Source organism: Passer domesticus, chromosome 1, assembly GCF_036417665.1.
Source record: "Passer domesticus isolate bPasDom1 chromosome 1, bPasDom1.hap1, whole genome shotgun sequence".
Classification (NCBI taxonomy): domain Eukaryota; kingdom Metazoa; phylum Chordata; class Aves; order Passeriformes; family Passeridae; genus Passer; species Passer domesticus.
The window spans coordinates 15275895-15288420 of NC_087474.1; the positions used below are offsets into that span (position 1 = coordinate 15275895).

The window sequence follows — 12526 nt, forward strand, 5'->3', positions numbered from 1 at the left end:
CTTGTGGCTGTGTGACGTCACCGAGAGTGGCAGTGACGTCACGCGCCCCTTTCGGCGGGGTGCGGGGATGGGGGTGAGCCCCAGCAAGGAGCCCACGGCGGCTGAGCCCGGGGGCCGGGGGTCTTCGGAGGGCAGCACGCTGTCCCCTCCGTCCCCACCGCTGCAGCGCCAGTCCAGCGGAGAACCGCGCGCCCTCCGCGTACCCTCCGCAGCCCAGGAAAACGGGAGGGAACGAGGCCAGGCTGATGGTCGGGGGCGGGGGGATACGAGTGGCAGCGGCATGCAGACTCAGGTGCTTCGGGGCCACGCTTGCGGGGACAAGGACAGGGACAGAGAGGCGTCACGGAGAGCGTGGAGTGGCGGCTGGTGCCCGCACGAGGGATCCGCGCCGCGCACGTCCCGCCGGGCCCGCAGGCGCAGACGGCTGCTCCCGTTCACCCGCGGCGGTCAAACACCGTCTGAATTACATCCTTGTAAATATTGACTGTGGCCATCTTCTTCGTTTCCGCGCACAGAAAAGCAAAACGTTAATACCGGCGGGGGCGGGTGCTGCTCCGCAGGGCTGCGGGGGTGCGGGGGATGTGGAGCGGCGGGGCCGGGGGAACAGGGGCACATCCGCGGCAGCGGGCCGGGGGAACAGGGGCACATCCGCGGCAGCGGGCCGGGGGAACAGGGGCACATCCGCGGCAGCGGGCCGGGGGCGACCGCAGACATCGCCGGTAACTGAGCATCGTGTCTCGGCGGGAGCGCGCCGGGGATGCTGAAGGCAACGGGGCTGTCTCCCGGCTTGGACTGAGGGCTAATTTACGACCCTTGGGCTGGTAGGGGGGACACACGACTCACAAGAGAACACGGGGAAGCGTGGTAGGAGATGGTTCCTGGCATGGCATTATTAAACACCGGTGTTAATGAGTGGCACGGGGCTGTGGCTACGCCTTTCCTGCGGTCAGCGTGACACCAGCCGGTGTCCTCAGCCGCCTTCCCCGGCAGGCTCCCCCATACAGGCGGTGAGCTGCCCAGCCGTGCACTGCCGTACCCTCAGATGCCCCTGGCCGGACTCCTACCCGCCCCTCCACGCAGCGCCCCTCGACGCCGCTCTGCCCGGGCTGGGGCTGCCGGGGTCCCCGGGCCAGCGGCGACTCCCCCCGGGATGGGCAGCGGCAGTCCCGACAGTGTGAGTGGCTGCGCGGCCGCCGTGCCTCCGGGCGCCGGCTCTGCGCATTTGGTGGTCGTTAAAAACAATTTGTTTCCCTCCCCGTTCGGGGAGGGGGAAAATCATTCCGGGGGAGGGGAAGGGAGGAAAAGGGAAGGGAAAAGGGGGGGAAAAAAGGAGAGAGAGAGCAAGCGAGACAGAAACACCGAAGCCGACAGAAAACTATTGCGACAGAGAGCGAAGAGCACGGCGAAGGCTGGCGGCGAGGTGCGAGTGGGAGCGGGCCGGGCCGTGGGAGCGGGCCGGGCCGAGGGAGCGGACCGGGGTTGTGAGGGAGGGCCGTGAGAGCGGGCCGGGCCGTGGGAGGGGCGGGCTGCTCCCCCCGTGGGTGGGCAGGCGGCGCCGGTGCCTCCGCGCTGCCCCCCCGCCGGCCGCGCCGGGCGGGTCTCGGCGGTTCGGCGCGGCTGCCCGGTGACCGCTGCCACCTCCCCGCAGCGCACAGCGAGCCCCCGCACCTCGGAGCCGGCGGCCAGCACGACGGCGGCCCCCAGCCCCCCACCATGAACACCATCGTCTTCAGCAAGCTCAGCGGCCAGGTGCTTTTCGAGGAGGACGCCAAGGAGCGGGAGCGGAGCGGCCGGTCCTACGTGGGGGTGGTGGAGGGCCCGCACCACGCCGAGGTGCTGCTCCCCGACAGCCCGTCCATCAAGGAGAGCCTCAGCCTGCGCAACCGGCGGACGGGGTATGCCGTGCGCTCGACTCCGCGCCGCGCACCGGCTCCGGGGGCGGCCCTGCCCGCGCTCCCGGCCGCCGCGCCGCCGATTCGGGGTTGCGAGATGGGTTTCTAGCTGGGTCTTTGCCCGCGGCCCCGGGTTCGTATTTTCTGGGATTCTCATTCCACAGCTACGGTGGGAAATTCCGGCAATAGGTGATGCAGGGGCGTCCGATTGGGCTGGAATGTACCAGACAGAGCGCTCCTGTCCTGCTGTGCTTGACCTCCCCCTCTGCCTCCGAGCAGAAGCAACCGGGAACACCGGGGCTCCACCGGCTTGTTCGGGCGCTTCATGTATTTAAAGTCTCCAGAACGGAGGCGCCAGGCGGGACGTGTGCGAGCCGGGGGACGGGGCGGCGGCGCGGCCGGTGCCGCGGGCAGTGCCGGGGCAGCGGGGCTGAGGCGGGCGCTCCGCGGCCCCGGCTCTTGTTCCGCCGGCCCCGCGGCTTCGCAGCGCGCCTGGCGAACGGGCGGGATGGGGCTGCCTTGTCCGTGCGTTCCCAGGGATGGGATTTAGAACGGACTAGTACGATGCCTGTCGGGGGTGGATAACGTAATATTAGGATCGGGTGCGCTAAAACGGCTAAGCCGCCCGAAGCCGGTTTTTTTTGTTTTTTTTTTTCTTTTGTGTGGGGGGGGGGGGGGGTGAGGTGTTAGGTTTGTTGGTTTTTTGGGTCAGAATTTTTTTGGAGCTGGAACAGGTGAAATAGAAGGTGATGAGAGGACGTGCGGGCTCTGGCGTGTTGACAGCCGTAGCTCGGAGGGTTGAACTGGCGTGCGCTGACCAGACATTTCGGGTCAGCGTTAGAAAGTGAAGATCGAGGAGCGCAGTCAGGCGGCTGCGAAACCGAGGAGTCCGGGGGAGCTGCTTGTACTGACCAGTTTCCACCGTAGCGATTGCATCAGCTGGCGGTTTTAGCGGCGGTGCTGGCGGGAGGACGCAGGTGTGTGTCCCCGGGATGTCGCCGCGGCGGTGGCGGCGGAGCGGGGCTGCCGCCGAGCCCGGAGCGCCGGCCCGGCCCCGCGGCGCCCTCTGCCGCCCCGCGCTGCGCTGCCGCCGGCCCCGGCCCGCCGCTGGGCTTTCCTCGGCATTCCTCCCGTTTTGTTCGCTCACTTTTTATTGTAGCCCTTCATTTTAAAGGGACTTTTTTTTTCTTTTTCTTTTTTTTTTTTTTTTTTAATCGGAACCCGCGTTTTGCTGCCCCGCATACGCTGTTACTCGCAGGCGCGGGGCTTTACGGGCTGCCTCGGGTCGCTGCCGGCGGCGTTGGGAGCGGCAGGCCAGCTCCTCCAGGAGCACTCGCCGCCGGCTCCCAGGGGAGAAATGATCCAGGAGCTGCTCGGTGCCCCGGGTAACTCTTGAGCATCAGCGGGAAATAAACCCGGGCGGGGGAATCAGGCCGGGCTGGCCCCGGGGTAGCGCGCACTGCAGCTGCGGGGTCTAGCTGGGAAGCGGCTCCGTACACAGAGCGGCCACACGGCTGTCAGGTGCCGAGCGCCGAAAGCATCGGCGCCCTCGCACCGGCGGAGCCCTGGCCCCGCTGAAATCCCCGCGGGGCCCGCAGCATTGCCGCGGCCATTCGGCAGCTCTGAGCCCGCTCGCCCGGACCCTCCGCGGGGAGTTCGGGGAGCTGGTGGCATCACCTTCTCTTGAGCATCGTGCGGGCCGAGGGCTGCGGCTGTGGAAAGTCCGCGAGGGCAGGGCTCGGCTTCTCCGGGCAGGGCTGGGCACCCCGAGCTGGGTGGGTGCCCCCTCGGACGGGGCGCACGTAGCGCACCCGCGCAGGGAGCGCGGGGCCGGGCGGGGAGCGGGCAGGGCCCGGGGCCGGGCGGGGCAGCGGGCCGGTGTCCCGCCGGTGCGGTGCTCAGCGCCCCTTCTCCGCGGCAGGGCGCGGCAGAGCGGCGGGAAGGTGCGGCACAAGCGGCAGGCGCTGCAGGACATGGCGCGGCCGCTCAAGCAGTGGCTCTACAAGCACCGCGACAACCCATACCCCACCAAGACGGAGAAGATCCTGCTGGCCCTCGGCTCCCAGATGACCCTGGTGCAGGTAAGGAAGGGAACCCCTTTCCCCCACCTCTAAAAGCCGCTCCGAGGCGTTTCATGGACGGGAGGGATGGGGACAGCATCTGCCGAAGCTCCTCAGTGAGCTGAGCTGGGTATTGGGGAGCATCGGTGCAGCCAGCAAGACCAGGGGTCCTGTGCACATCCTTCTTCCACTCTCCCCTGGGCTCCCCCGCCCTAGCAGGACTGTCTCTCTCAAACAAGAATTGCCACATCTTAGCTATCGTGGCTGGAGAGCTGCTAAAGACAATCAGCAAAAATGTGTGCATGCGCTCCTTGCAATAGATGCCCTCATCCTTTCATCTCATTCATAAATACGATGAAAATATGTTTGCTTAGTCTTTAAAAATTCTCAAGTAAAAAATATCAGTCACGGGAGAATTCAGCACAGAATAGAAATTGTTGAGGAAATTTCAGGGAGCTACTCTTCCCTTTTGAAAAGGGGGTAGGATGGAAACTGTTCTATTGTTGTGATAATAATTGTCATCACCTGTTGCACAGACATCAGCGTTACCATACACACTGTGTGCACTGGCTCAGCACACACAGTCTTGCAGGAATTATCATTCTAATACGGTTAGACATGGGGAGTAATTGTTTTGCTCTCAGGTAATTCTCCCCTGAAGTGACTGGCAGTTTTCTTTTTGTCAGAGGCATAAATTTTGCTGCGAATGTTTATAAATCTCACTTCTTTGTTCTCTTTGCCATCTGGTACTCTACTCTGAAATATGTGTTAAATGCTATCAGTTGCCGAGTGATGCTATCTCAGGTCTGGATGCTGCAAAGATTTATGCATTGTGAATAATCTAATTTCCTTACTGCAAGCTACTGCTAGGTGCATAAAATGAAATCCATGTGTTTGCAGGATTGGGTCCTCATCACTCTGCCTAACACATTATGTGTCACTTTGCAAAGAGCACAAAGAGATCAAAGTAACCTAAAGTATTAGAAAAAACAGGTGGTAATTCAGCTTTATTATTTTGAGTGACCCTTAAAAAAAACCAAAAAAACTGTGCTATGAACTTCAATTCTAGTAATGGCAAAATGGGAAATTTTTACACTTCAGTACCTCACTATGAAACTATTGCACTAGGAAAAACACTATAGCTTTGACAAAAAATAATATTAATGTCTCAGAAAATGCCAGTTATAACTGGAAGATATAGTTAGAACAACTTCTCTTGCTTTTAAAAAATATACATGAAAGGTTTAAACTATGATTACATAAACACTATCCCTTCAATGGCACATTTCAATAGGAGTATTTTATTGGACTATGGCCCTTAGAATACCCCTGTATTTTTACATGAGATTTAAAACATATATCCAGAATATGTGTTGGGACATTTTCACATTAATGACATCTTGAGGAGTTCTGCTGTTCTTTTAGAAATCCCTCAGAATGAACAGAGAAGGAAGAAGAACTGGTGGGTTTTTGCAGGTTTTCTTTTGTGGCAGCTTTGATAAATCCTGATGGGGATAAGAAAGGTTAGCCTTTATAAAAGCATCAAGTGAGCCATGGCCACTTTTCCACAGACTTTTATGATCTACATAAAGAGTAGTATAAAATGAAAAAGAATCAGGGAGGGCTGCTTTTAGCTCTGTTAGACCCCTGTCACTCTAGTGGATTTACGCTGAAGCTGAATTTGACCAGTTTTGTTTCTATGAACTGTAATATTTGAAAGAACTGTGCAATCAGGCATATCAATCTTCATTTACAGAAGCACAACATCAAAGAGAAATCCCAGGTGTTTTTTTCATCTTTTTTGTGCAATGCTCTTTTAATCCAGGAATTCGATAGCATCTGTATGAGATGTAAATACATATGTCTGGCACCAGCAGTAATTCCTGAGCCACAAAGAGCTAAACAACACACACCCTACACCTACTTTTTGGACACTCAAAAAGAACAAGATTGTAATTCAGTTCCAAATTTTTGTTCTCTAAGAGTGAGGGAGAGCATGCCAGGGTGTGGTCCCAGTCACACTGGGTACATCTGAAGTAGCTTTCCTGAAGTCTGTGCTTTTTCAGACGAGCAGTACAACCAAGAGCAGGTTTGGGACTGGGCTGTCAGTTTGTTGGAAAGCTTTGCTTCTGTCCCAGGAGGGGCACTTTGCAAAAGCATCAACAAGGGTTGCCTATAAATTGTTTTTCTAATCTAGTAATAATTTTGGTCATTGTTGGAGACCCAGGAATCGGTGTATGATGTTTCCTCTGGGTTAAATGCCTTCACATTTGCTGACCTGTCTCATATTTCCTACACTTTTTGCATTTCTCAGTGTTGTCCCATGGTGTTTGCTCCCCCAGCTTTCCCCTCCTGTGGAGGCTGTTGTCTGCTGACAGCTGCTGCCTCTTCCCAGCATCCCTCACATGCTGACACCTTGTTGTCACAAGCCATAGGAAAGGCAAAAGATACTGTTGAATGTCTCTTTGAGTTTCTGACAAAATCCCATTTAGGTAATGAATGGTTGGGGTATTTTTTTGTTTTTCACCTGACTGATGACCTTGGAAAAGGTCTTCAGCAGCTGCCTGGAAGATGGTGTGGTCACAGTAGTGTTGATCATACAGATGTAACTCTCCTCCCTGTGCTTTTTCTTTCATCTAATCAACCTTATTCCATCTATCCAAAGGACCTTTTTTCAGAACCATGGTGTAGATAAAACCAGTTCTTCTGTGAGAGAGGTGAACATCCATCCCTGTTATTTTTTACTTTCGTTATAAGAACAAACTAATTACATGCTAATGACTAATAACTTTTATGTCTGCATGTCAAATCTTCCACAACTTTATTTTCATTTGTCTTTCTATCACTCAGTTGGCTGATTTTAAATTAATTTGTTCTACTTTACTAATACTTTGGCCTACCCCACTGTTCTTGGGTGCAGTGGGACAGCGAGGGGACTGTTCCAGATGCATGTCCAACTGCAGTGCTGAAGAAAAGTCACTCTTTCAAGGAGGTAGGATTCTGCAGGAATCATAAATCATCTTGTTTCTTAAGTAGTAGTAGCAAAACCTGGGGCAAATTCTGGGCTGACTTACTCCTGTGCAGGCCAACAAGGTCTTTGGGAGTCCTCAAGGCAAATGTTATTGCAGATTTCAGTCCAGCAGTCCAAAGTTTTCTACTTCCACAACTGCCAAAGCAGGAAACAAAAAAAGCAATATAGTTTGAAAAGGCATTTTATATTTTACTCCAATTAGATTTCAATTCAGAATCCAATAACTTGTCCTATTAATATGCTACATTTTCATTTGTATTATTACCACACTGTTTGATTTATTTTATTTTAAATTTTGGTTTAGATGTTCTTGTGAAATAAAAAAGAAAAATGGCAGTATATTCCTTCCAGAAAGAAATATGAATGTGTGTATTGTTGGAAAGAAAGTTTTTCAATACAAAGATTTGTATATCAGTCATGTGCTGCTATGGATTTAATAATATTCAGATTTATAAAGGCATATCTGGATTACTGGAGGAGGAGAATCACTTGATGTCTGTTCCCTTTCTAAAAGTTTGGCCGCTGTTAAGCACTGAAGCAGAACAAATTACAATAAAATTGAAGATATGTCTTCAGAAGTAAAGCCAGAGGGTCAATATTTCATGATGCTGATATAAGTACCTGATGCTCTTAGAGAACAACTGAACTACTGTAAAAAAATGAATGCTGGAAAGCACATCTATTATCGTTCCCTTTGGGTTTTGTCTTTTTACTTCTCAAAGAACTACAGGATTGTTACTTTGCAAGAATAGCGAGTTTCATCATGTGTTTTTTCAAGATACTTACTTCTTGGGAGGTTTATGTGACAAAGACTTTCCCACTGGCTTTTATCTAATTTTTTTGTTGTTCTTTTATTATTTTTGGAGATCACAGTAGCGCAGCTTGGGACCATGGGAAAGGTTGGATGTTTTTGGCAGCTTTGGTTGTTCCTTTTTGTAATGCTTTAGGTAAGCCTGTTGCAAACTGGCACTCTTTGTGAGTGGGACCTACAGCAGTGGACAGGCAGGTTTTTAAAGACCACATGGATAGACAAGGTAACATTTGGGGCTGGTTGAAATGAGTGGTAAAACTGCTGCTGTCTTTGAAGGAGGCGGGTGGTGGCTGGAGGTCTGGGTGAGTGTGCTGACTGGGGCAGCCTGTGCCCATGCAGCCTGTTCCAGTCCACACACCTGGAGGTTGTCCAGGACTGGAGGGTGACAGAGGTGTTGACTCTCATCATGTCTTAGAAATCAGGATTTTCCAGCAACATGCACCAGTGCCCAAAAGCTGGAAAGCAGCTAGAGATTACCACATCATAGATTAAGCCTAAAAATCTCTTAAATGGATTTGACTAACTTTTCTCTCTTCAGAGGCTTTAATGGACCTTGTTGTAATTGCATTTGAGATAAGAGGTTCTAGAGTGAGTTTGCTGCTTCATGCTTTAGTTAAAGGTTTCTCTTCTAAAAGCTGTCTTGAGGTTCTTTCAGAATGACAGAGTCATTTAGGTTGGAAAAGACCTTTATAATCATTGAGTCCAATCAATAACCCAGCATTGACAAGTCTACTGCTAAGCCATGTCCTTAAGCACCCAGTCCACATTTCTTTTAAATACCTCTGGGGACAGTGACTCAACCATGGTAACTTTCACTGGACAGCCTGTTCCAATGCCTGGCAATCCTTTCTGTAAAGAAGTTTTTCCTGATATCCAATCTAAACCTCCCCTGATTCAATTTGAGGCTATTTCCTCTTGTCCTATCACTTGTCACTTGGGAGAACAGACTGACCCCAGCTGGCTGCAACCTCCTTTCAGGTAGTTGTAAAGAGCAATAACGTCTTCCCTGAGCCTCTTTTCTCCAGGCTAAACCCCCCCAGCTCATTCAGCTGCTCCTCGTCAGAGTTGGGCTCCTTTCCACAGCTCTATTGTCCTTCCCTGGACTCACTCCAGCACCTGAGTTGAATTGAGGGGCCCGGAACTGGACCCAGCACTGGTCCAGTTACAGCCTCACCAGTGCTAAGCACAAGGGGACAATCACTGCCCTGGTCCTGCTGGCTACATGTTATGGTCTGGTTCTTAAAATTGTTAGAAATGCCTCTGCCTGAATTAAAATGCAAACCAGACCGTATGCCAAAGGATTCCAGTCTCTGACACCACAGAATTGCTGATCCAGGCCAGGATGCCATTGGCTTTCTTGGCCCCTGGACACTCGCTGGCTCATGTTCAGCTGATGTCAAACAGCACCCTCGGATCCTTTTCCAGCAGGCATCTTTCCATCCAACTTCCCCAGCCTGTAGCACTGCAGGGGTTGTTGTGAACCAGGAGCAGGACTTGGCCTTGTTGAACCTCATACCGCTGGCCTTGGCCCATGGATCCAGCCTGTACTGATCCCTTGTGGAGCCTTCCTGCCCTCGAGCAACACTCCCACCCACCATGATATCTCTGCAAACTGACTGAGGTGCTCTCAATCCCTCATCCAGATCACTGACAAAGCCATTAAACAGGACCAGCCCCAATACCAAGCCCTGGGGAACACCACTGGTGACCAGTGACCAGCTGGATGTAGCTCCATTCACCAACTCTCTCTGGGCCTGGTCACCCAAACTTTTTTTTACCCAGCAAAGAGCACACCCATCCAAGCCATGGACAGACAGCTTTTCCAGGAGATGCTGTGGGAAATGGTGTCAAAGATGTTACTGATGTGCAGGTAGACCCATCCACAGCCTTTCCCTCATCTACTAAGTGGATCACACTGTCAATAGATGAAGAGCAGGTTGGTCAAGCAGAACCTGCCTTTCACAAATCCTTGCTGGCTGGGCCTGATCCCCTGAGTGTCTTGTGTGTGGTGTGTGATGGCACTTAAAATCATCTGCTCCATACAGAGCAGGAGGACAAGGTGCAATATATTTATCTCATTATGAAATAATGATCAAATACTACTATTCCCTTCTCTCATAGCAGAAGACTTAAAATATGATTCATCTTTTCATATTGATATGCAGAAAGCAAAGGAATGGCATGGGAAGAATGAGCCCAAAATAAACCAAGAGTACCATACAAAAATCACTCCTGCTAAATTTAATTGCTTTTATGTATGAATCACACTAATACTACCCTATCTTTTCTGTAAATGGCACTTCACTGGTGAAAAATTTCAATATGTAATAAAATGAAGCATAATGAAATCTTTATTGTGAGAGGTTGGAAAGCTGTCAGTTTGGTAAAATGCTACAGTAACTGCAATCCTGTTGATTGGGATGCTGGATTGATCCATCTCTACTGTTAAATACTTGATTTCAGAATTACACTGTCATGCAGCAGGTGACTGCTGCTTCAGCTGAGCAGTCTGGAGTGACTTTGCTAACAGCATTAGAAAGTACATGGATTCCAGCCCACCTTATCTCATTTACTGTAAAAATTACTGTGTAAATACGAAAATTACAAGCAAGTAACCTCAGAAGAAAATTAAAATTACTTTGCCAGCTACAGTTTTGGTTTTCTAACCTGTCATAGTAAACTACACGGCTTGTAAAGTTACGTGTTTGCCATCTGAGCACTGGTGCACTGCTTACTGTATTTTCAGTGGAACCCTGTTTCATGTAAATGTAATTTTAGGTAAAATCAAAGTGACAGGCATAAGGCACCACTGCTGAGTTCTAGCTGGGATTCTGAACTGAAGCTTTGCTTTTTCTTTAGGCATGTAGTATTTATTTTTGTCATAATCACTTTAGATTATTGATCCAGAATAATTAGACAGATACTTCTGTGTGATTTATACAGTGACCTTAGCTACAACAGACAGATGACAAAACTAGGGCCAAAATCCAACACTGAGGTCTACAGTTTGTTAGGTGGGGTAGCATGTATTGATAAAACATGTATGAACTTGCTTTGCAGGTTGATGTAAATCAAATGGTGTGATCATTCCCAGGTCAGAATATGACGACAGTAGCCTGGCTTTCTCTTTGTGGGTGTTCACAGCACAAAGATGTGAACAGGGCTGTAGGCTGCTAACACTCTTTACATCCTCCTCTGCAAGTGATGCTACTCTGCCTCCTTCTTGCAGAGGTCATGTCAAAATGCACTGGCAGGGTTAAATAGTACTTTTAACACCTTATTTATCATTAAGCAAATATCATTGTAATATAGGTCACTTGCCTCTGCTCTTGCTCATAGTAAAGATGGAGTTGTCAGTATTTTCTATTTTCTATCTTTTTGAGTTGCAGTAGAATCAAGGCCAGCATTTGCTCAGGTGTGCTTTCATGCAAAGTCACTGCAAGTACACACATGGCATTTGGTGGTTTAATTAGCACTGCTGGCACTGAAGGGTAGACTGTGCCTTTTTGTTCATTCAGAGGCTAAAACTCTGTGAAATACTGTGTTTGAGCCTGACTTTGTAATGAACCTGTATGCTAGAGGGATACTGACATGAATCCGTTTTGCTAAGTCAAACTCTTGAAAATGCTTTGAAGTTGGGAAGGAAGACAAAGCAGACTATTGTTTAGTAGTTCACTTTGTGAGGAGTTGCATCTTTACTGTATTTTAAACTGTCCATGACAAAAAGAGTTTGTAAAATCAGCTTCTCTGTAGAGCAAATGGTGGATTTCTGCAGTGAGTCAAAGTGCATTATCCTCTGTGTAAGGCTTTCCTGATGCCCACGGCTTGTCAGGCTAAGAGTTCTGTTAAAGTGCAAGGGAGAATTTGGGCCTTTATATATACAAATTTAGAATGTATTTTTCTGTTTAACAACCTTATTGTAGCCTATATAAATATCAAAGGAAATTCCTGAATATTAGATATTAGTTTAATTTAGGAAGTTGGTAATAGGTTCATATTAAAGGGTCATATTAAAAGGTTCATATTAAAAGTTCAGGGTTTTATCTTTAAAATTAAAAAAAAAAGGATTAATATAAAACTGGTATTTGGGACACCTTAATTGAAACCTTGTGATAATGTGGTTTTACTAACACTTGGGAAGGGTGGGAAGCCAGAAATTGCCTTCCTGTATGAGATTCCTGCTCTGCTTAGTGGTAATTTTGTGGACTTCTGTTCATATTTCTCTTGTTTGTGGTCCCCTTGAAGCACACATAAGACTCTTGAGGGCTCTATGGATTGATTGATTTGCCTGATTTTCAAGGGAAGCTAACACACATGTTTGTATGCAGGTATCAAACTGGTTTGCCAACGCAAGACGTCGCCTGAAGAACACTGTCAGGCAGCCAGATCTTAGCTGGGCTTTACGAATAAAACTGTACAACAAATATGTTCAGGGAAATGCTGAGCGACTGAGCGTGAGCAGCGATGACTCATGCTCCGAAGGTTTGTTGATGCTCTTTTATCGATTTTGAACTGATTTAAATATATTCAGAAAGTACTAGATACCCAAGTTAGCTCTAATTTTTAATCACAAATACCCTCAGTGGATCTGCCTTTGTTGTTTTTGTGAATTAAGTGCCTCTTTTGGCTCCCAACTGCTGCGCAGCCTCGCAAAGCAGGATTGTGTAAGTTGTTCAAGGTGGCAATCTGGCTGCTTGTTATTATATTTCATTGTTGCTAGAAAGATAATTGT

The 12526-nt window shown here is 49.7% G+C and overlaps 1 protein-coding gene across 6 annotated transcripts in view; it reads left to right on the forward strand.

Annotated features, from left to right (window-relative positions):
• The first annotated feature begins 845 nt into the window (after positions 1–845).
• Positions 846–12526, forward strand: part of MKX (mohawk homeobox) — a 48666-nt gene continuing 36985 nt past the window's right edge. For 4 of the 6 annotated variants that reach the window (XM_064405847.1, XM_064406024.1, XM_064406135.1 and 1 more), the window contains exons 1-4: positions 1282–1420; positions 1649–1895; positions 3814–3973; positions 12123–12276. In XM_064405847.1, the coding sequence (XP_064261917.1) occupies positions 1714–1895; positions 3814–3973; positions 12123–12276 (496 nt within the window). In that variant the 5' untranslated portion in view covers positions 1282–1420; positions 1649–1713. Of the gene's footprint in view, positions 1175–1281; positions 1421–1545; positions 1896–3813; positions 3974–12122; positions 12277–12526 lie in introns of those variants that run through there. The other 2 variants (XM_064405955.1, XM_064405893.1) reach the window with 2 other exon arrangements.